The sequence below is a fragment of the Epinephelus moara genome, chromosome 3 (genome assembly GCF_006386435.1).
Source record: "Epinephelus moara isolate mb chromosome 3, YSFRI_EMoa_1.0, whole genome shotgun sequence".
Lineage (NCBI taxonomy): Eukaryota > Metazoa > Chordata > Actinopteri > Perciformes > Serranidae > Epinephelus > Epinephelus moara.
The window spans coordinates 22,170,360-22,192,933 of NC_065508.1; the positions used below are offsets into that span (position 1 = coordinate 22,170,360).

At 40.3% G+C, this 22,574-nt stretch overlaps 1 protein-coding gene across 1 annotated transcript in view; it reads right to left on the minus strand.

The window, feature by feature from the left end:
• Positions 1–7,026: 7,026 nt before the first annotated feature.
• Positions 7,027–22,574, minus strand: part of spns2 (SPNS lysolipid transporter 2, sphingosine-1-phosphate) — a 97,912-nt gene continuing 82,364 nt past the window's right edge. The window contains exon 14 of the mRNA XM_050036649.1: positions 7,027–12,945. Coding sequence (XP_049892606.1) covers positions 12,931–12,945 — 15 coding nt within the window. The 3' untranslated portion in view covers positions 7,027–12,930. The remainder of the gene's footprint in view (positions 12,946–22,574) is intronic.

Below are 22,574 nucleotides of genomic sequence, written 5' to 3' on the forward strand. Positions count from 1 at the left end.
ATATTATCCCACCAGAACACTGCGCTCTGAGAACGCAGGGTTACTCGTGGTCCCTAAAGTCTCCAAAAGTAGATCAGGAGCCAGAGCCTTCAGCTATCAGGCTCCTCTCCTGTGGAATCATCTTCCTGTTACGGTCCGGGAGGCAGACACCGTCTCCACATTTAAGACTAGACTTAAGACTTTCCTCTATATAAAATAAAAATCCATATATAAAAAAAAAAATACTATGCTTAAAATAAGTTGGTCTAAGCATCTTCTTTAACTAGTATATTTTTGCTGATATAAGTTATTTATTTATTCTTAATAATTTATTATTCCTTCCTTTCTGTCAAGACTTTTGCTGTTTTACTCCTGTTACCAGGATGTTCTTATTGTAACTCATGGTAGGCCATCTCTTGTCATTACTGATAGATTTATTTCTTTGTTTTTGTGTCATACACACAAACACGTGTGCCTAACCCCCAATACTTTTGCAGTAATTAGTTCAAATACGTCTTATCTTACCGCTTAGTTCCAAACAAAATACCTCTATCCCAGGCCCCAAAAACATCCGAAGTCTGCCTCAGAAAGGTTCCCTTTCTAAAACACAACTCAAATGTTTCATGGTTATCTAACCAAAAGAAATCATTTTCCTAAAAAGTACTGACCTTATATCCTCGTGGGAAGGACAGTAAAAAAAAAAAAAAAATGAACCTCAGGCTGAATTTCAACTATCTTACACAACAATCTGTCCTCCTCTGGGGTGGTGTTAAACCTTCCAGTCTCCAAGGCTAATGGTAACGTTCCTGAGCGTAACAGCACAAAGGGATTTCTGTCTTTTGTTTGATACTTCACATAAGGCCCTACACTATTCTTTATGGGACAATAAGTTTGTAATCTTGGTTTATACCACATATCTACAGACCATTTTTCTTTACACACGAGAAACATTTTATCTCTGATGTCCTGAATATCACAAAGTAACCTGTTCTGGACGACGAATGTCAGATCGATCAAATAAAATAAGGATTGCAACTCATCAAATAGCTCTGTGATGTTACTTGTGTGAACTTGTATGTTCACAGAAACCCCAAACACCAGAGGCATCGTCAGACACAGGAAACACACATTAATTATAGAGCTGTGTATAAGTATGAAATGTATTTCTTTCCGCATCTTCTAACCACACCTTCCTGGTCTCCCAAATTTTCAGAAGTAGTGTTTTATTGCCATCAGTGTGATGTGAAGGTCACTCAGTTGTTCGCTCCATCGTCTCTTCTTGTAATGACAATGGTTGAAAACTTGAGCACGTCCCCGCCTCAAGTGAACCTCTAATGAAGCAAAGAGCTATTTTTGCCTTTTCTCCTCAATTGCACTGACAGCCTGGGGAGTCATTTGTTGTTCTCTGTTCTCTGTTACTCCTTTTAATCCCTCATGTTCAGTCGTGTTGGTAGCGAGAAATATGTGCTTACATGGGCCAGTGGATGACTTCGTTTGTCGGTTTGCATCTTTGTCTTCACACGATACAGCCTGTACCAAAGTCTCTGCTCATTTCATCAATGTTTCATCCATGTTTTAATTCTGCAGAGTACAAATATGAAGCGCTGTGAGCTAAAAAAAACAAATAAACCCACCTTAAAATAGTATCAAAACTCCTGGTGTAATAGATCTGCCACTGGAAAATACTTCCTGAATCTCACCTTCACATACAGATAAAACTATTCACATCATATGAGTCTTGGGACATGACAAACCTCTCACCAGCTGCAGTGAAAGACTTCTGTCATGTTTCTGCCACACTTGCTTCAGTGAAGGCTTCCACAGTGTGAAGCAGGTTGAAAAAAATCGGTGGGTGTTAGCAGAGAGAAGGTGAGAGATTCACAGTGGAGATGTGATACCGCAGATACTTCTTATTCATGGGTTTTTCTAGAGACGGATGAATTATCAAGTCTCCTTTTCTCACACCGACCTCTATTTGTGCTGAGCTGGTACCTCTGCATTAACCAGCAGGTCAGTCTAATTACATGAACGTCTTTGCCTGCAACCAAACCTTTTGTGAGGTACTTAGACAAGGAGAGCAAGGCAGCGATTACGTCCGTCTGAAATCCATTACTACAGCTCAGGAGGGGGGCACATTATCAGGGAAAACACATAAATCAACAACCCAATCACCAGAAAAAATATTGGCATTTTATATTTCTGCAAACTACAGATATGTTATGTTTTAGGCACAAAAACCACTTGGCTATGATTAGGAAAAGATCATGTAATGGTTTAAAATCCCTGGTTTTGGGGGCTCAATCCTGCCTGCAAAAGCAGTAATGTCTCCATAAAAATGTCAAGTCACATCACCTTTATTTAAATAGCATATTTAAAAACAACAGCAGTTGAACCAAAGTGCTTTCCAGTCAAGGCAGATGGGTAAGGATCTGCACCAACACAGGTTTACACGATTAAAGAAGTATAAGGTGCATAAAAGGCAGCAATACATAATTCAATACAATAAAATAATCATAGAGATAAGGCATGAGTAAAGTGAAAAAGGCTAAAAACACTAACCTGCCTGGAAATGCAGCAATGTCTCAATAAAAAACCCAACTTTTTGTGGCACTGTCCCAACAGAAAACACAGCAATGTCTTGGCAAAAAACTATACACTATACTGGCTGGAAATGCAGCAATGTCTCCGTAAAATGCAACCACATTTCGTGGTACTATCCCTGGTGGAAAAACAGCAACGAGTGGCTAAAAACCCAATAGAAACATTACTTGCTAAAAAACAAATGGTTTTGTTGTTTGTTTGTCTCAAACAGTGGTCTGCAGTTTGGAAGGCGTCTTGCCTAGATGACACACCAGCCACCATCTCCTCCACCTCCAGATGTAGTCAGCTCGTATATTACATCACCAAAGAAATGTTGATATGACGTATGTTTCTCGGCAGACTGTTATTTTAAAGTCACAGAGTAATTAAATATGACTGTGGCTGTCACCCTGCAACATAACTACAACTATTGTGTTCTAACTTTATAATGATATGTTGTCTGCCGAGATGAGCCGGTTTCAGGTTTGATTTACGATAATAACCATTTGAGGGCGTTTTCATTTCGACCTTTAGATGTTTTAACTCCAACTAGAGACGCTCATCCTAAAATGAAACTATTTCTGATCACTTGGGATGAAGTAGAACACAAAGTTTTCAAGGATTTATTACATTGCATTGCCAGAATGCTCTAAAAGCTGAGAAAACACCATAGGTTTCAGTTGTACACTCTGCAGTGCATTATTACTGGATTATTCTATTCTGGATTGTTCTCTCTGAGAATGAGCACAACGACTGAAAAGATGACAGTTTATATTATTGATACATATTTTATGTGTTTTTACTCAAGTTTTAATAGTACTAGAAGTCAATGAAAGTTGTTAGGGGTATTTTCTGGTCCTTTGAAGGTCGCAGAAGCAAAAAAAGTAATCCAAAAATGTTTGCTTTCTTTACCTGCACTCGTCCTCTAAATTGAAACATCTGAAAGTCACCAACTTTTTGGCAGGGGTAACATTTATGTCATGTTTTTATTTCAAATTTGGCACAAACATTCACTTGGCTGTAAGTTTTCTTTCACACCTTGCCATTCACTCCTTGCACACATGCTCACTGACCATCTCTAGGCATCATTGTCCAGGGCTGTCAATTGAGTCATCAGCTGATTCATGATCAACCAATAGCACAGCGACACACCTCCGTCAGCCTAGCATCTTACTGCTCCTCATTTTGAATATCGTTCTTTCTAAGGCATAGTTTTTTCTTGCTGCAGTCGTGCACACCCTCCACCTCCCCATCACCACCTAGTCTTTACGGATTCATCAGCCTCATCTGCCTCGGCAGTCAGCAGCCTCAGAGTCAGCAGCACCACCTCCACCAGTGTGTGGACTCCATGGGGGGATTTATCTGCTGCTCAGATGTCCTCGATCACAAAATATCTCCCTCTGGTGTCCAAGCGTCACTTCTAGCACTTCTCAGCACAAATCTTCGGTTAATCTGTACACTCATATTCTGTATTACATATGATCTTTACTTCATTCTTCTGTCTCTCTTGATTGAAATTAGATTTTGGTCATCAGCGGTCAAACGTTAAGGTCACTGTGACCTAGTCTTTCTCATTCTCGTAAATGTTATATCTCAAGAGCACTTTCAGGTGATTTCTTTAAATTTGGCACAAACGTTCACATGGACTCAAATGAACAGATTCGATCTTGGTGGTCGAAGGTCAAAGGTCACTGTGACTTTACAAAACATGTTTTTGGCCATAACTCAAGAATTTTAGTTGTATTTATTTTGTCCATTTCATTCAACACGTGACCACATTCAAAGTAAAGTAATTTTTTAGTGTGAGTGCATATAGCTTGCTTTTTATCTGAAAGCAATACAAACCTAATGTATTATGTTTACTTCAATTGAAAGCTGACTTTATTTTTCATGGGTAAATTCCAAAACAACAGGCCACTGTGACATTTAAAAAATGGATGACCCCTAAACAATGCTGCTTTTAAACCCCAGAACGGGCTGACATTTTGAAGCTTCACATCCACCAGCGGCTATTTTTCAACCTAAATTTACCCCACTGTACAAAGTTTGTCCTCTGTGAGTTTAAGTGGCAAAGTGCAAATGGAAATTCCAGTGCTCGCTAGAATGGCTCCCCTTTTCCTGTGTACGCCCCAGTGTTTCCTGCCTGCTGCATGACTAGGTGTGTTGACTTTGAGATTGGAGTGTCTGACTTTGGGGTACGGATCGGTCTGACTGTGGGAAAGGGTGTTGGTTTCTCCTGGTCGTTCACGGACGGAACATTAATTCTCCACTTTGAGCTTCCTCTGGCTCCTATATAATCTTACCCTCTTCAAACCGATCTGTTTAAAATGTAGCTCTGGCTAATTAAAGGCCACACAGTCAACTTCTCAAGTTTTCTTTTGTCACAGATGCAGTGTATACTTACTCTTTGTGTTTGTGCAGCCCTGTCATAGACAAGTCCATTAGTGCTATTAGCTGCCATGTTAGGTAACTCTGCCCTTTCTAATGAACGCCAGCACACAGAGGGCCTTTAACTGCGGACTTCCTCACTTCCTGTGAAGGTAAATATTATGTGTTTTTCACTGCATCCACAGCACGAATGTGTCATGTCTGTGATGTGTCAGTGCGTCTGTAAACCACTCTGGGGGACTGTGAGATTGCTTTACAAACTGAGCCTTACAGAGACCTGCTTGAGTGCACCTGAACAATACAGCAGTTCATTCAACTCGGGCCTTCTCTCACCGTGATAAAAATCAAGCCTTTGAGAGCCTCTGCAGAGATGAGAAGAGGAGGAAAATGGCATCCAGATCTCAAATGTGGTGCTTATTTTAAAATAAAACAGTCTATGCATTGATAACTTTGACCTGACAATATCATGACCTCTGACCTCCTTGTGTTTCCTCTCATGATGTCATTATTATTATCGTAACTTGTACAGTGTGCTATTTATCAGTCTAGATTGTTTTGGTGTTTGGAGTTAAAGTGTTGGAGGTATCGACTTCATATTTGTCAATAACAAATATCTCTGGTTTGAAGTCAGAGAAGTCATGAAGGCATAGTCAGAGTATGTAATACATGTGGTACATAATAGTATAGAACTAGTGTAAGGCTCAGTTATGTAACACTGAAGACAGTTTGTACTGTGAAAACTAACATTTTTAAACTGTTACTGGCTAGACTTGTCTTTGCTATGAAGCAAATCAAGCTCTAGATGAAAATCTTGTGAAACAGATAAAGGGAACGTACACTGAACAAACACTTAAACACTTTGACGCTTTTGTTTTTGCCCTACATTTTTTTTTACAGTGTGGCATTGTGTTAGCAAACGGTTTGCTAATGCCAACGTTATGAGAGAGTAAGGTGATGGTATGGGCTGGCATATGCTATCGACAATGAACACAGGTGCATTCTATTGATGGCAGTTTGAATGCACAGAGACACCGTGACGTGATCCTGAGACCCATCGTCATGCCTTCATCCGCTGCCATGACCTCATGTTGCAACATGACAATGCACGGCCCCATGTTCCAAGGATCTGTACACAATTCCTGGAAGCTGAAAACATCCCAGTTCTTACATGGCCTGCATAATCACTATACACCAAACTATACAGGATAAGCGGTTATGGATAATGAATTTTAGAGTGGTCCTTTATTGTGACCATCAGCAGACACACCTGTAGAGTAATGATGCTGTCAGCATCTTGATATGCCACACCTGTCAGGTGAATGATTGTCTTGGAAAAGGAGAAGTGCTCGCTAACACAGATTTTTGACAAAAATTGGAGAGAAATAAGTCTTTTGTGTGCATCAAAAAGGTCTTAAATCTTTATCTTAAACCACTGACTGTAAAAATAATGAATGCAGCCACTGTGACATCACAGCAGTTTTGAAGCCTTGAGTTCAGCATTTCGACGGTTGCCATCTTGGTTTTTTGGAGACAGAAGTGACCATAATTTGGCGAGAGGTTGACGGGTAAGTCAGGGTGAATCTGACTAAGAAACTGCAGAAAACTTGTCACTCAAGTGGCCACTCCCTTAAATATACATAACTTTGGGCCTTAATAAAATGTATATGGGTGAGTTATATAAAAATTCATCACCTGTTCAGTTGTCATGATGGGGGAAATTAGCTGTACGGACTAAATCCATTTTTGTACCGGGCTGTAAACATTTGTTTATTTCTGATAAAAAAAAAAAAAAAAAGGTCATTTTAAAGTCTATGGCGTCTATGGGGATCTACTCTGTTTTGGAGCCAGCCTACAGTGGTCATTCGATGAACTGCAGTTTTTAACACTTCCGCATTGGCTTCATTTTTCATCCTTGGAGGATGCCACAGATGCCAGGAGCAAAAACAAAAGTGTTGTGTTTAAATTCGTGGTTCGCTGTAATTAAGCAAATAATAATTTCTTAATGGAGACACTGCTGGAAGTTGATTTGTTTGGATGTGATGAACGTCTGACAGAACGAAGAGACACAACACAGCGATATGAAGTGATTAAATAGGTTTATTTGATTTACAGACATGTACATTTTCTATCAACCCCCTGAGGGAGCATCACAGTTCAGTTCTACAATAATATCCTTTGATTTCTCTACACTTCTCTTGTATTGACTTGCTCTAAAAATAAAAAATAACCTCTGTTTTCTGCTCAACATCAGAAATAGGTTTCTTTATACATGATTCTTGTATGACAAGAAATAGCACATTCTCAATACATCACTTCAGTGATTATTAACATAGAATTACTCGATACAATGGACTTATATACTTCTAAAGGATTGCTGCTAAATCAACTAAATTTGGCAAAGTGAAACTCAATTCATGACCCATCTGACCAGAGCCAACGTCCCTTCTCACGACAGATGACAGCATGTCAGCATGTGTACTGTACTGTGAGCACGAAGTTGATGCTGTGGTTCAAATAAATCCCTGAACAATAAGTGTGCAAAATGGTTTGATCAGTTTAAAAAAAACAAAACAAAAAAAAAACAACATTTACAAGAGCTACAAAAATGAATGCAAAAATATTGCACCCTAAACATGAGACCAATAAGTTGTCTTGAATCCATCACATTGCAGTTTCTTTTGTGTGTAATATGTGTGAGATGTCCAATCGGTGATCACAGTAACAGGATGAATCCTTGTGATGTAAAAAGGTATTGTGTTGTTTCATTGTGATACAAAAGGATGAACAAACAGGCATTTTCTAACCCAACGACATACAACAAAGTGTGGTATACTCAAACTTTAAACTTCCCTTTATAGATTATTCTTCATTATGGTAACAAACAAATAAATACATTGCATCCAAGCCATCATTTACAATATATTAAAGTTGCTGCGTGATATAGCTATATATATATCTCTCTATTGTAGTTATTACAAAAAAACCTCATTTGGTAACATTAAGAAAATCAACAAAAGGAAGGTAAGAAGCTTAGTTCATTAAGAAGATGTAGGTGTGTAAACACGTCAGGTTGGACAGAATCACATTCAGAGAGCTCCACGCAGTTGGAGAGAAGCTAAAGCTAATGATCTGGCAGCAAGGACACAGCCCACACAGCACCCCACACACAGCCAGTGAGTCATGCTCACACATCGATGCTACAAGAACCACCTCAACGCTTCCCTTTATTCCTCCGCTAAGGTCACTCCATCCTCCTCCTCCTCCTCCTGTGTTTTCTTGGAGGTCTGCAAAGTGCTTTTTTTCCCTTTTATGCACCAGTTTTAAAACCTTTGACTCCATTAGTGGCTCCAAGGTTTCAGTAAAATTGTATCCACCAGGTAATAAACAACAAAATCCTTCAGGGTAGCTTCTAAGTAAATGAAGGGTTTGCGTAAATCTCTGTATGTACAAGCATCTAGCTAAAGCTTTGTTTCTGGGATTTTACATTAAAGATTAAAAGAGTGATGACATCAAATCCAGGTTTTATCAATTGTGTACTTCTATTTTTATGTACAGGGTTCCCACACATTTTTACCAATACATTTTCAGACCTTTTCCATATTATTTTAACTTTAATTTACTTTTTATTATAGTAGTTTAATGGATAAGCCTATATAGCAATATAGCACTTCCCAGGCATGTGAAGACAAAGAAACTGCTAGCGCGTGGTGACTTTACTCGCTCATTCCACATTCCTGCCATCAACTAGGTAGATATGCTAATAGACCAGATCTTCACATACGGGTACTTCACAAAACATCAATGCCACGCCCCTTTTTGGGGATAGAAAACCAAAGATCATATAGATGTCAATTTGACGTATGTTTAGATGATGATAATTTTGACAAGTTTGTATTTCCCAGCTTGTTAGACAGTAACATCTGGTTGAATTTAGGTTGGGTGACGTTTAATGCCAATATCAATGTAATGTAGAATACTGACGACAGATGAGGTTGATATTTTGTTGGTTTTAAGTTGACATTAGCTAACATTTCATACTAACATTATTTTGACGTAAAGGAACAGAATTTAGTTGTAAGGTATGGAGGCCAAAACCCAACGTCTGCAAAATGTCAAAATATTAACATCCACACAATGTGAAATTCTAGCGTTGTTAGACATTTAATGTCTGTCCAACATAAGAGTCCAACGTCTTTGTGACGTCATATTGACATGCGGAGCCAGCTGGGTTATTTCTTGTTACAGTTGTTTTATGGACATGTCTGTTAATTGATTTTAGAAACTTAGGTAGATCGTCATCATGTCCCCCCGGGCTTCTTCTACCCGAGGGAATGAATGACCCAATAAACTGTGTTGTTGTACATTTGATTGAACCATCAGGTATCATTAGACTCAGTGTTGTCTGAAAATAACTGACAACAGTCTGACGTTGTTGTGCTGTGTGACTGTAAAGTGACTACAGCAACCTTCCACTCAAGCTAACATTAGCTATCCATCAGTAGAAACTGTCGCCAGCATCAATTTGTGATTTATGGCACTGACAGTGAATATTCACGTATCTTATGTGGCTCAAATCTCAGTGCGAAAACCTTGGTTACCTTCCTATACAACAGCTTTTCAGCATTTTTCTGTTTCTCTCCTGATGCGTCGGCTGTGTGTTTCTTTCCCCCAAAAGGAGTATAGCCTTGGCGATGACATAATTCTGGTCTTGTTTTTATGTATCATATGACACTTGTGACATTTCAACAGTCAGACAGCGCAGTACTAGATTTAAAGTTAGTAATACAGGGAGCGTATTTTGCATAACGTTCGACATTTTTTTGGGACCATTTCCAGGCCTGGAAAACAGTTTTTCTTATTCCATAACTTTTTCAGGAATTTCATGACCGTGGGAACCCTGTGTGTAAACCTCCATGTTATTCTCTGGTGCATTTATTGAAGAGGACTCAGTTTTTCAGCTCCTGCTGTGACATCTGAGGACACGCTGGTCTGGTTTCAAAGGGGGATTCCTTGCCATCAGTCTAACCTGGGGCGAAAGGATTTCCTGTTCCTGTCTGGGATTTTGATTCCCCTCAGTAATAAACTGATGACTGTGACTCCAGCTCTTCTCAAAGGTCCTTTCTTCTAATCGTGGAATGGGATATCTACAATTGCGAGGGGGAAAGGTCTCTTTTCACAATGCCTGGTATTGTAACCAGCGTGGACTGGACTGGAATCCATCATTAAAAGCGACTCTGTGTGGGTGTCGTGTCCGGAAATTCAAAACCAACCATCAGAAAGCTGCCCCTTTAAAGAGAAAACTAGCTCACTGATAAGGCAGTGTGGATAAAAAGGTTGGTTTCCTCAAAAATGTTTGTATTGCTTCTTGTGTACACAAAAACACAAGTACTACTCCTTAAAAAGTCAAAAGAGTAGCATTTCATTTACTTTTGGGAAAAGCATTATAAATTATAAAACATATATAGTCCAGTGTCCACTTTAAATCGCCCGGATTGCATCAACGTCCTTCTGAAACAATCATAGGCAGAAACCTCCAGTTTCAAATCCAACATCACACAGAACAAAAAAATATAATAATAAAAAATTAAAAAAAATTACAAGAAATCTTGTGAAAAATAATGTGCAGAAATCTCTCATCTCTGTCATGTTATCTGGCACTGTCTTTGCTGATGTTAAGTGCTAAAAGCTAAAAATAAAAACAACATGTGGGGGTCAAAAGAAACAGCTGTTGATGTGAAAGCTCCAATTATTAAGGCTGATTCACTGACCTCTAGACAGTAACACTTTTGGCTCTTGGTTTGACGGCTATGTTTACATGCACAGCACAAACTTCCATTGGTTATGTGAGAATACTGCATTCATCATGTAAACACTGTATTTACATTTGAAGTACATCTTGTTAATACTGTGATTAAAGGAAAACTTCACCTGCTAAATTACCATTCGATTTCAATTGTTATGTTGAATTAGTGAAGAAAGCTTTGTTTTTCTCGCATGTCTCCAAGGTGGATGAAGAATCCAAAAACTGAGAAAATTTGCGTTTAAAGGTGTACGACGCAGGATTGTCGGTTACTGTTTGTCAACACATTTGCCAGCGAAAAAGAAAGTAAGAGCCAACCCCAGTTTCATTCTCATTTAGCGTTTTGCCTCGCTATATTTGTATTTTTTGGTCGCTGTGTGTCTTGGATGCCTGCTGCTTACAGTCTGACACCTGGTTGCCACCTTTTTATAAAGCCCTGACCTCACCTGAACGCTTCAGGGGTACACACACACACACACACACACACATATCAATGTCCCAAACACAGAAAATAAGAAAATACAAGCAGAGGGCAGAGTCTCTGCAGGAAAATACACTTCTAGGATTTTCTTTTCAGCGGGCCATAAAACTTGAGTACTTTTACATTAAGTACTTTTAGTATCACTGATAATACTTACATACTTTTACGTAAGGTTTTGAACGCAGGACTTTTACTTGTGGTGGAGTTAACTAATAATATTCATTAATATTTTTATGCTTTTTGCAATCAAAATCTGAAGTTTTTCAGAAGCTATAACTTGGTTTACCTCTTTACACCTGAGGGTTTACCTAATACCTAATACCTGGAACAATCTGTTCCCCATGAGGTTCTTATGCAATGGAAACATTAGTTACATCTCCAGTTAATAGGATGAACCTTAGAAACAACTTAGCAACAGCTGACATTTCTAGTCCACTCAGCTCACAGAACCCTCTGGGACAGTGACGGTGGACAGTGAAGGTCAATCAAAAACTTGTCGCACAGTTATTGACGATCATATGTTGCATTCTGTCACAAAGTGTGTGGGGTCAATGCGAAATGAAACGTGGTAAATCAATGGCTAGCGTCACTCACCACGTGACTTTGTCCTTGCAGAACCCCCACAGAAAATGCATGTATTTAGGAAATAGTTAACATACGACTGGATAAATGAGACTTGATGATGCACCAGTTGTGTGAGAGTTTGTAAACACATTTCTTCGTTTTTGGATTCTCCATTCACTGTGAAGGGTGGCGCAAAATACAAAGTTTTTTTTCCCTAAATTCATTGTAACATGGGGTGAATTATTGATATACAAATGGCATTTTTGCAGGCGAAGTATTCCTTTCAGATTAGCAGAGTAATCTGATGTTAGTCATATCATTGGAGGCTTGTTTAAACAGATGAACACCACTTGTGAATTATATTCCTGCAGCAAATTTAAACAAGTTGCATCATTGGCTCCATTTTACAGCTTCTGTCTGTTTACAGGGCAGAATGAATTGGGGAAGATTTGCATCAGAGCCACAGAGACACCAAACTGCAATTCATAAATGCAGCTGCTTCTGCTGTCTGGCAGAGATACGCAAACTGCTTAATCAAAGTCATTTGAATTATAGTGTGCATGTAAACATAGTCAGTGATGAAGTCATGAGGGTTGTCGGTGGTCAGTGCAAAGTCTGAAGGAATGTAATGACGCTATGGCACTTGGTGCAGATTGACAGCCGATGTAATAGACAGACAGACAGACAGACAGACACATAGAGATAGACTGTTGGACAGACAAGCAGACAGACAGGGCAGGTTCATGGTCGGCATTCAGTAGTATGACATCAGGAGTTGGAGGGGTCACGGGGGATTTTGCCACCCCACCTCCTCCCTGGAAGGTTCAGTGGATCCTGGCAGACAGAGGTGAAGAGGACACCAGCTGTCAGCCGGCCGGGTTCAGCACACTGCTGTGCGCCTTCTCACCGACCTGTGATTTGGAGGCGTTTCAAGGAGGGGCAAGACGCTCCCTCGTTCCAGTTCTGAGCAGCCTCCACCAGAGTGAAGAAAGGAAGAGCAGCAGGAGCCAAGAGGAGGATGATCGTAGCGGTGACAGCGGTGAAGAGAACATGGATGTGGTTTTAAAGAAGTGGATCAGCTGCCCTCACTTTTCAATCTCCATCCTTATTGGGTTTGGTTGCTCCTTCATATGGTTCCTCATGTGGCTGTCACCTGAAAGAGGGAGCGGGACAGAGAGGGGAGGAAATGGTGCAGTTAGAGTCCGGCCTCACCACAGGATATTCTCATGTAATTAATGTTGAGGTCGAAAGCTCCTGAGCCATCTGTTAGGACCTTCCTGATAACGCCTGCACACCAGGACCAGCCTGTGACCTACATATTTCCCTGTACACAGCATACCAATACATAACAGTTTGTATAATGCAGACACCCCCGATCTGTACAGCATGCTATAAGCCACAGTAACACACAGATGCTGTCTCTCCAGATATGCAGATTTTTGCAAGAATAGAGACTACATAAACTAATCCTTGCACAGTCATTTTATACTTTGTACTGTGAACCTCTAATTCATTTTGCTCATTTCTGCACAAATTACCACTAGAAACTGAACTGCTCTTTAATTATAATTCAGATATATTGTGTTTTATATTGTAAAGACAATGTGTTAACATTTCCTGTTTTTATCATAATTCTTTTATAGTCTATACTTACAGGGTTTCCCCACACGTGAAGTTATTTGTGGTGGCCCGCCACAATGTCATCAGCTGGCGCCACGTATTGATTTTAAGTTTGGAGCTGGACTGTTTATTAATCTTTATTGATTTTGTTCATTAATTAAGAGAGTTATTGGAATATTTATACCATTTGGTTATTCACTGCACCGCACTCTTGGAAAGCAGAGCATACTCTGGACACAGATGGAGCAGCAGAACATCAGGCGCAGTGAAAGTGAAACTTAATTGTTCATTGTGCTAATCTAAAATTTTTGCTTTTGCTCGCCTCTGCAGCAGCTGCTCCTCTCAACTATCAATCTGATCAGTTCTCATTGGACAAGGGTTTTTATTTAATTTTCTCTTACTATGTTTATGTTATGCAACAATACATCAAACAAATTCCTTGTATGTGAAAACCCACATGGCAATAAACTGGATTCTGATCCTGACATTTAAAAGATGCAGTTGGTCGAACTCCATATGGAAAGCAGTCATTATATGCAATTGGTGTCTTCACTGGAGAACTAGTACAACTGTAATGTTTTTTCCTCGAACTATGGTATAGCTATGGAGACGTAAATACACACATATCATGTCTGCAATAAACTCCACCACAGACATTTATTTAAATTTGACTAAAGTAAGAATATCCTCCTTGTAAACTGCTGCCATATTGTGTTATTTCAGTCTAAGCATTTGATATTTGTACACATGTGTAACAGGATCAGTTATACAGCAGTAATATCTGTAACAAAGTCAAATGAACATTTGTAATATTATTATAATGACACAAAATTTGTTTCAGTTGTTATTACCAGACACGCTCAGGCCTCCATAGTCAATATGTGGAACATCTGATACTCGGTTTCTGTACCCCTATGTTCACCTTTGGGGGTACCCCACCTATAAAAGGGGTGTCTCCCGCCTTACCTCTCCCCTTTTGCTGTTGTACTCCATGGGAGAGGTAAGTGACATTGCTCTCGTAGTACTTTCTGTGGTATAGTGCTGTTAAACTGTTTTTAAAGTTCATTTTTCACCCTAAACTTATTGTATAATATGCTAACTTATTCCGGTGTCACTTAATTTGTGTAGGGGCCCGAGTTATGTGGTTGTAATTGATGGAGGATTTTGTTTTTACCTCTTGCTGTCAGGTATGTTTTCTGTGTTTTATTGTACTGAACTGAATATAACAAGGCCGCCGTTTTTGCTGTTGTACTCCATGGGAGAGGGGCTCGAGTTATATGGTCGTAATGGACGGGGGATTTTGTTCTTCCCTCTTGCCGTCAGACTTGTTTGGAATTAATGGAGATCGCCTCCAAAGATATCCACAGTCTGGGCCTCTTCACATCAACACAACATAGACAATACTAGAGTATACAGGTTACGCATGTACATGATAGTGTTTTCTGGCTTTCACAAATGGATTTTAAATATGTGAAATATAATAAACACACAGCTTAGATGATGAGACCTTGGCTAGGCACAACCATATTTTAACATCATATCATTAAAGGTCAGATTGTTGGCCGTAGTGAAGGTGTGTGTGCACCAAGTGCCTCTCTAGTTAATGTATGCGAGTACAAAAATCTTAACATGGACTAATATATACAGAATAACACTGTATTATTATTTGTTGTTTGTCTTGAACTGCCTCCAGCTGCTGCAATACACATAAGCAAAGCTCATGTGAGGGGAAAATGCAACACCAGAGGGGAAGATGACACTCCAGTTGGAGATTAGACCATAAAGCGTTCACAGAGCCACACTTGTGATCGCTGAGATTGGATGAGAGAAGTGGCAGTGTGTCCTGTTGTTTGTTTGGAGTCTGTCATTACGGTGCCCTGGATGCTCCAGTACACAAGCTACTACTGCTGCTACAATGGGATTAGTGCAGGGAGCACGGCGGAGCTAATGCCTCACACTCCCAAAAACACATTCACACACACACCCACAGACCCACAGTGTGCACACATAGACATCTACGTACACACTTGCATATATATGCATGCAGACACACTACTGTGTTCCCAAAAAACAACAGCCACACATCATACAAATGAGGGTAATAGCTGAAACAGGAGGATTAGAGGATTCCCAAAAACAATGTGTTTTGCTTCTGTAGCTGCAGATCCAATCCTCTCTGGGACAAACCATTTTGTTCAATTATTAGTGTCAGTTGTTGCCGTAAACTGTGAATTGTTTATGAGCCAAACTCAGAATTAAATTGCTCAAATGCCAGCGTGACATAGAGATAATTAAAGCTGTGAATGCTTTGATATGTGCGAGATTGGCCGCCCTCCTCCTCAGCAGCTTCACTATTGCTGTGCTGTGGAGAGTGTTGGCTTCTGAAGCAAAGGGGAGGACTGACTGGTCTGGCAAGAGAATAAACTCTAATCAAACTGACTTGTAGTGGTTTTTGGCTGGGATGATGCAAATCGTGAGGCTTGACATTGCTGTAGATCTGACTGGGATTTTTACTCGAGGGCGGATGGAGAAACCAGTGAGTGGTCCGCTACACGAGACCAAACATGCTTTGCTGTAAAGTAGGGGTGTTGTGATATACTGGTATTGACGATAACCACAATATTGATATCATATTAATTATACACATATGGTGATATTATGTAAATAATCCAGCACCTCCTAAAATCATTTATTTCTGTTTTCACTTTTTGTCTCTCCCCCAACACCATCTGGTTGCCTTTTCACTATCCATTAAGTGTAATTGCTCTTTGTGCACGCTTTTGCACATTTATAGTAACAGACTCCCACCTCCCTACATTTGTATTTGGAGTATAATTCATTTGCCAAACAAAACACAAAATGCACAATAAACAAAGTTAAAGATAAGTTTGACTATAGCAAAATCTGATATTGTGCCAGTCCAACTGGAAAGACAGCACTGCGTTCCTCCTCTTTTTATCTATTCCTAGCACAAGGCTTATTGCTTAATTCCATGTTTTTCTCCCAAATCTGATCTGCCTAGATAGCTCATGTTCATGTTTAAAGCGATCCATATCTGACATCACTGTGAACGGATCTATGCACTTGAACGCCACACATGCAACCAATAATGTCGCACACATGCGCATTGGGACACATCTGCAAAACAGGCATTTAGTAAAAAAATGATGACACAGCGGAGCAAGGTTCATCTCCAGAATATTTTGTAAAAGTGAACTAAAGATTGTCATTTTAATGGGAAATTACTTGTTTTTTGTATAACACTAACTCATCATTTTTAATATTGATAACTGTAAACTCTGTGCACTATGTTCATGTTAAAACTGCTGAATCAGGTGATACTGAAGTTACATGATTGTTTGCTAAAGACGGGAAAACAAGTTGGCATCATATGCTCTTCTGACATAACATGTTTTTGTGTTTCATTCTATGTTGAGAAGTCAAATGCTGCTCAGCTGATAAGCAGACTACATTTATTAGACAATAAGTTATTGATCTTGAGAAAATCATAAAAATATGCATTTCTGTCTCTCGTCATAGAAGCCTTCATTTTGATCCCGCATATTTTGTTTGTTCAGGCAACATGTTCATCCATATTACCACTTTGTAAGAGGTCTTTCATGTCTACATATTATGCACAAGGTATCCTTCTGCATCTGCTGTTGACATTCCAGGACAGACTACCAACACTGGGACGTCAGCAAAAGCACATGGTTGGGTTGAGGCAACAAAAGCACGTGGAAGTCCGGGGTTTGTTGGATCCATCCACCACCCCTCCCACCCACACTAAAGGGACTTTCCAGCTCCTTATATTAGTTGTGACAAGCAGAGTTTCAACCAGACGCCGTCCAGTGGTGTATCATACCAATGCAACAGGTGCCGTCCCTGCAGACCAGGTATATATCATTACAATGCAAACTACAAAAGCAAAGCAGTGGTATTCGATGACGAGACTTGAATTTGATGACTGAGACAAATTTCTGTAACTGTGCAGACTTATTTATAAGCCAGTCAAGTTTTCATTTGTATCTTACTGTTATCTCAAGAGCTGATTATTTCTGACAAATACAGATTAGAGAGAGAGAAAAAAGAACATTTTAAGATTTTGAAATAAGATCGGGCAGAGACAAGGGAAGGCTACTTTTTGGTAGCTCAATTTAAGAAGTACGAGAAAATGGTCAGTTTTGAGTTCAGTTATGTTTAGGATAAGTAGGCTGGATGAAGAAGAGATCTTATACTGAATGTTCCTTTCCTCTGGAACAGGCTTTTGGGCCTACTAATTCTATTATCTATCTGCTCTAATCTTACTGCTCCCTCTGCGGAGAGAGGTGTAGGTGCGGCTGGGAGGGGAATAAGAACTGGTGGGGCCGCGATGTAATGTATGTAATGTTTCATGGAGAAACAGCCTCACGACAACGCTGTCACAACAAATAGGCAAGCATGGATGTTTGGGAAGAACACACATGAATTCTGATATAACTGTTCTCACAGTATCAGATTTATGACCACCTATGTAAGTAGCCCAGATCTGACTGGAAAAAATCGTATTTCTGTGTCCACACTGCTCTGGAAAAATCTGATCTGTAAAACATGAGGGCCACATTTGCTTGTAATGTGAACACAGCCTGTGTGTGTGTGTGTGTGTGTGTGTGTGTGTGTGTGTGTGTGTGTGTGTGTGTGTGTGTATATGTGCGTGTGGTCTGTGGTCCCTGCCCTCCCCGTCACCATGAATCCACTCTGCCGACTGAGGACTCAGAGCTTTTGTTGAATGATAAGAGTGTGAAGAAGGAAAGAATGTGCCTGCAGCTGTATAAACACTTATAACAGTTAAAGTTTGGACAACGGCGACTAAATCAGAGTTTTGCCTCGTGATGAGAGCTTCCACCTCGAGTAGTGTGGGGTTGTGGATACTGAATAAATGAGTGTGAAGCTCCGCTGTCAGATCTCACGCTGATCTTTTGACAGCCCCCAACTCGGGGACGTCGTCTGGTTATCATGCGGTGTTGGGTGAATCTGGTCAGCGGAGGCCGGCTCCTCCTGCAGAGGAAGTTAATTGGATCTCAGTGTATCTGATCTCCGTCTGGGATTGCATCAGCGGAGATTAATAGCTTGCGATGTATAACAGCTTAGGCGATTACTGCTTGTCTTCATCCTCATTTATACAGCAGTCGTGTGTCTCTTCTCTCCTCCTTTAAATTCCTCTTCCTCACTTCCACTCTTTGTCAGAGCCAAACACTTTTCTGCAATGCATGTAGTCCTCTTAATCTACCACTGCACTTCACAATGCTATATACCCACGTTTCTTTCTTAATTGTATCTCAGAGCAGTGTGTTGTACCCCTGGGAGCAGTAGTCAGAGTGAGTGTGAAGACTGAACACTTGTCATCAGAGAGCGGATGAACTGTGAACTGTATCGATCTGTGAGTCAGACTCGGGGGAGGAAATATCGCCTGTCACTGATTGGATTATCCTCCAAAACAAATTTGCTGAGAATCAATCACCACAAAGCGTCTGGGTGGTTCGCTTTGGAATAGAAATGATCAGTTCGCAGGCATACTCAACTCTGACCTCATGTAGCTGTAATCACTGTTCTCTATAATTAGCCCTGTTTGACAGCAGGGAGAAAATGCTTTAGCTGCTGTGTGTGACAGAGAGCTGACGAAACCCTCAGGCTGAGAGCACAAACTGCCACTGAAACCTAATATGTGTGGCAGCCGTGTGGGAGCCTTTCATGTCACCTGTCATTAGCTGTGCATGCTAATGTTGCCCTGCCAGTGGTAATGACACTGCAGCACTTGCAGCAGAAGACCACACTGTTGGTTTTGCATATTGTAGCCCATTAACTACAAATCTTGTATCCTTGATATTTCTCCAGACTATTTTTTAAAGCATGGCACAACTTTTTTTTTTTTGATTGATTTCCTGCCTTCAAGACAGCCTTTGCCTCTCATTCATCAGTGCACAATGCAAATCGACTTGCAGAGCTTTCTAAGTTGCTTGTGATGGGTGATCCATCAGACTATTACTTTTTTGGGGCAAAGTTAGGCTATATTATGTGGTGGTGCAGCGACAAGCACAAAGTGTTGGAAACAGGCTCATTGTTGTCACATTATAGGCAATGCAGATTCAACCCAGTCTCTCTCTCTGAAGTTGTTGACATGGTCAGTGACTTCTGTTGCTGGACACCAACTAAAAAAGCCGTCCTTTCACGTCTGCATGATATGTAGCCAGTTGCCGTTATTGATTAATGGCGCCTAACAGTGTCAGGGGAAAACATGTAAAAGTCCAATCAGGGCGGGCAGGAGGGGTGGTGGATAGGTCCAACAACCAATGACTTTCACCCATGAGGCTGGTGTTTGCTTCCCATAAGATTGTAAAGCCAAACCCTGTCCTTTTTTTTTTCCTAAACCCAACCACGAATATATTTGCAAAATGTAACTACATGCGTTTGTAGTTGAAGGAAAAAAATAAATCAATTTGCAGTGTTGTACTGACGTAGTGCATTTATTTTGAAACTCTTTGTCTAAGTCTGTATGCAAACGATACATTTCCTGTGAAAACGGAAGTGTATTTTTTAACTCAAACAATGCATGTACTGTAAGAGGCAGAAGTTGATGCAGCATCCCAGAACATTAACAACCAAGGCACCAAGAGTACCTTGCGCATCATATCTTGACGTGGAAAGTACATGACCAAACGTTGATATGTGACGAGGTCGGAGTAAGAATGTGTTGGCAGATTTGTCTAACTTCAGATATCTAACAACACAAGAAACAACTAAATTCACTTGATCCTTTATCACATTATTTGCTTATTATTTATATTTCCAGTAATATAACTTGTGAATTATTAGCTTCTTTCTCAATCTTACAGATTCGTTTTTGGTCTTTGCATTTCATTGTCTAATCAGAAGTGGGTAATAATCAAGTGGCAACCTCCGAAGCTGAAAAAGAAAGCTAATGTGAAAGTGCCAAAAACTGCAGTTCCTTGAATGGCCACTTGAGGCTGCTTTCAAGAGCGAGTCAGTTCTCACCCATGTTAAAATGCCCAACTGTCCCAACCACATAATATAAAAGGCATTCAATTGGAGAAACAAATCTCACAAGAGCCTTCATAATGAAAAAATGCCTCCTTAATAATAATAATGACAAATAAGTGCTGCTTCAATATTAAACCAGCACTAGGAAAACACTAAGGACGGCCCTGATGCAGGTGACCTAGGGGAAAGGTGTTCTTTAATATTTCCTCCACCTCAGTTTAAGAATGCACAAAGTCAACCTCAAACAGAGCAGCAACAGACAGTAAAGAAGCCTCAAAAGGGCAAAGAGTTTCCAGAGTTTCTGGCTGACAGTATCTGCAACATGAGGTCTGCATTAGATTGAGGAAGGATCAGAATACCCTGAGTGTGCATTTCTCTACCTCTGTTAAGCCCTGGGAAAGGGCGTCGTCACACCCTGATTGGCCCAGAGGAGAAATGCACCAAGCTGCTCTCAATTCTTACTTTGGAATCAGTCCCCACACCCTGTGCAGCAGGTGTTCTCAATCACCCTCCAATCAACTCCTGTGGCACTCAGTTAAAATGAATTAGAAAAAGAAAAATGACAGCCAGAACCAAGGAATAAGAGGCCGTTTACACGTACACGGTGATTTTGATAAACGGAGACATCTTCCTTCGTTTGTGCCCTTCGTTTACACGCAAACGGAGATTTCTCCTCTGAAAACGAATCTTTCTAAAAACTCCGGCCAGAGTGGAGATTTTGGAAAACTCCGGTTGCGCGTTTGCATGTAAACTGAGATAAACGGAGTTATAGGCAGCCGACGTCACAGTATGCGCCGTAACTTGCGCCTGTGTCAAAAGTGCGACCTATGTTGCTATGGTGACAATGGATACATGGAAGGCTTGAGCTTCTCGTTACACTGCCACCTACAGGTTTGGCATGCTCTTGTGTATATATACACGGGTAAGTGTAAACGAAGAATTTTTTGAAAACGGAGACGGTGAAATGTCCGTTTATGAAAATAGCCGGCAACGTGTAAACGGCCTCTAAGCTACTGCTAGAATTTTGCACACCCTAAAAAAAATACTAAAATGAAGAGTAACTTGCACTTTGAGCAATTTATTAACCAGGTACTTTTTTTCACTTTTACTAGAGCCATTTTTTATGGGAGTAATTTACTTGAGTGTAGACTTTCAGTACCCTTCCCACCACTGTGTCCAATTCCATATTGTTATTCAATACAGCTCTGCACAATGAGACAATAAAGCTGGACCTTGAACCCTGAATGCTTTTCATCAGCCGATGCTAAAATGTCAGATATCAGAGTCCTTGAATGCAAAAAGGAAAATGTTCCTTACAGTGGTCATGACTGACTTTTGATCAATAAATAGAACATCAGGATGCCCCTAAAAATAGTTGTTTTATTCCAAAGTGAAATCAATGGAAGCTAACGTTTAGGGTTCATACCCATTTTTACCAAGAAATTTCCATGACTTTTCTATGACTTTAATGACCATACATTCTCTGAAACCTCTGTGTATACATGAAAAACATGAATAAAAACCCATGTTGAAATTTACCAGTCAGCTTCTTAAAATATGGAGGATGTGAAAAAGTACATGTAAATGAGCACTTGCATACAATGCATGCAAATCTGGCAGCTATCTGGTTCTCGGTGAACATGACCTAAAAAAGGCTGGCTTGTGTTTTGGGAGAGAATAACGAGAATTAGCCACCTTTAGTGCCGACAATACATCTGCATTTAGGGCTTCGTTTCTGGACACAGTATCCGAAATGGTCCCTTGTCTACCGGTGGACCAGAGGGAAGCCGCGCAGCTGGCAGCGGTCGTCATGTTGCTCACCAGGGTAAAAAAGCTGGTGATGGGAACTGAAACGCTTAGCATGGCTAGCTAGCACTTCCTCTCCCATGTTAAAAATGTCAAAAATTTTGCTACCAAACTCTGCCTTCCTGGGTCCTGGTCTTTCTCAAGCCATGCTTTATACTTGTTCAAGTAAAGCCAGACATTATTTAATCGATATTTTCTTGGTGTTGCATGAACTTACATCTCGTCAAAGAACATGGCGCAACTCAGGTTGAAGTCTGACGTTACCCATGCAGGGAATGGCATAACGTGATGTCTCAGTCAACCTTAACTGAGCCACAC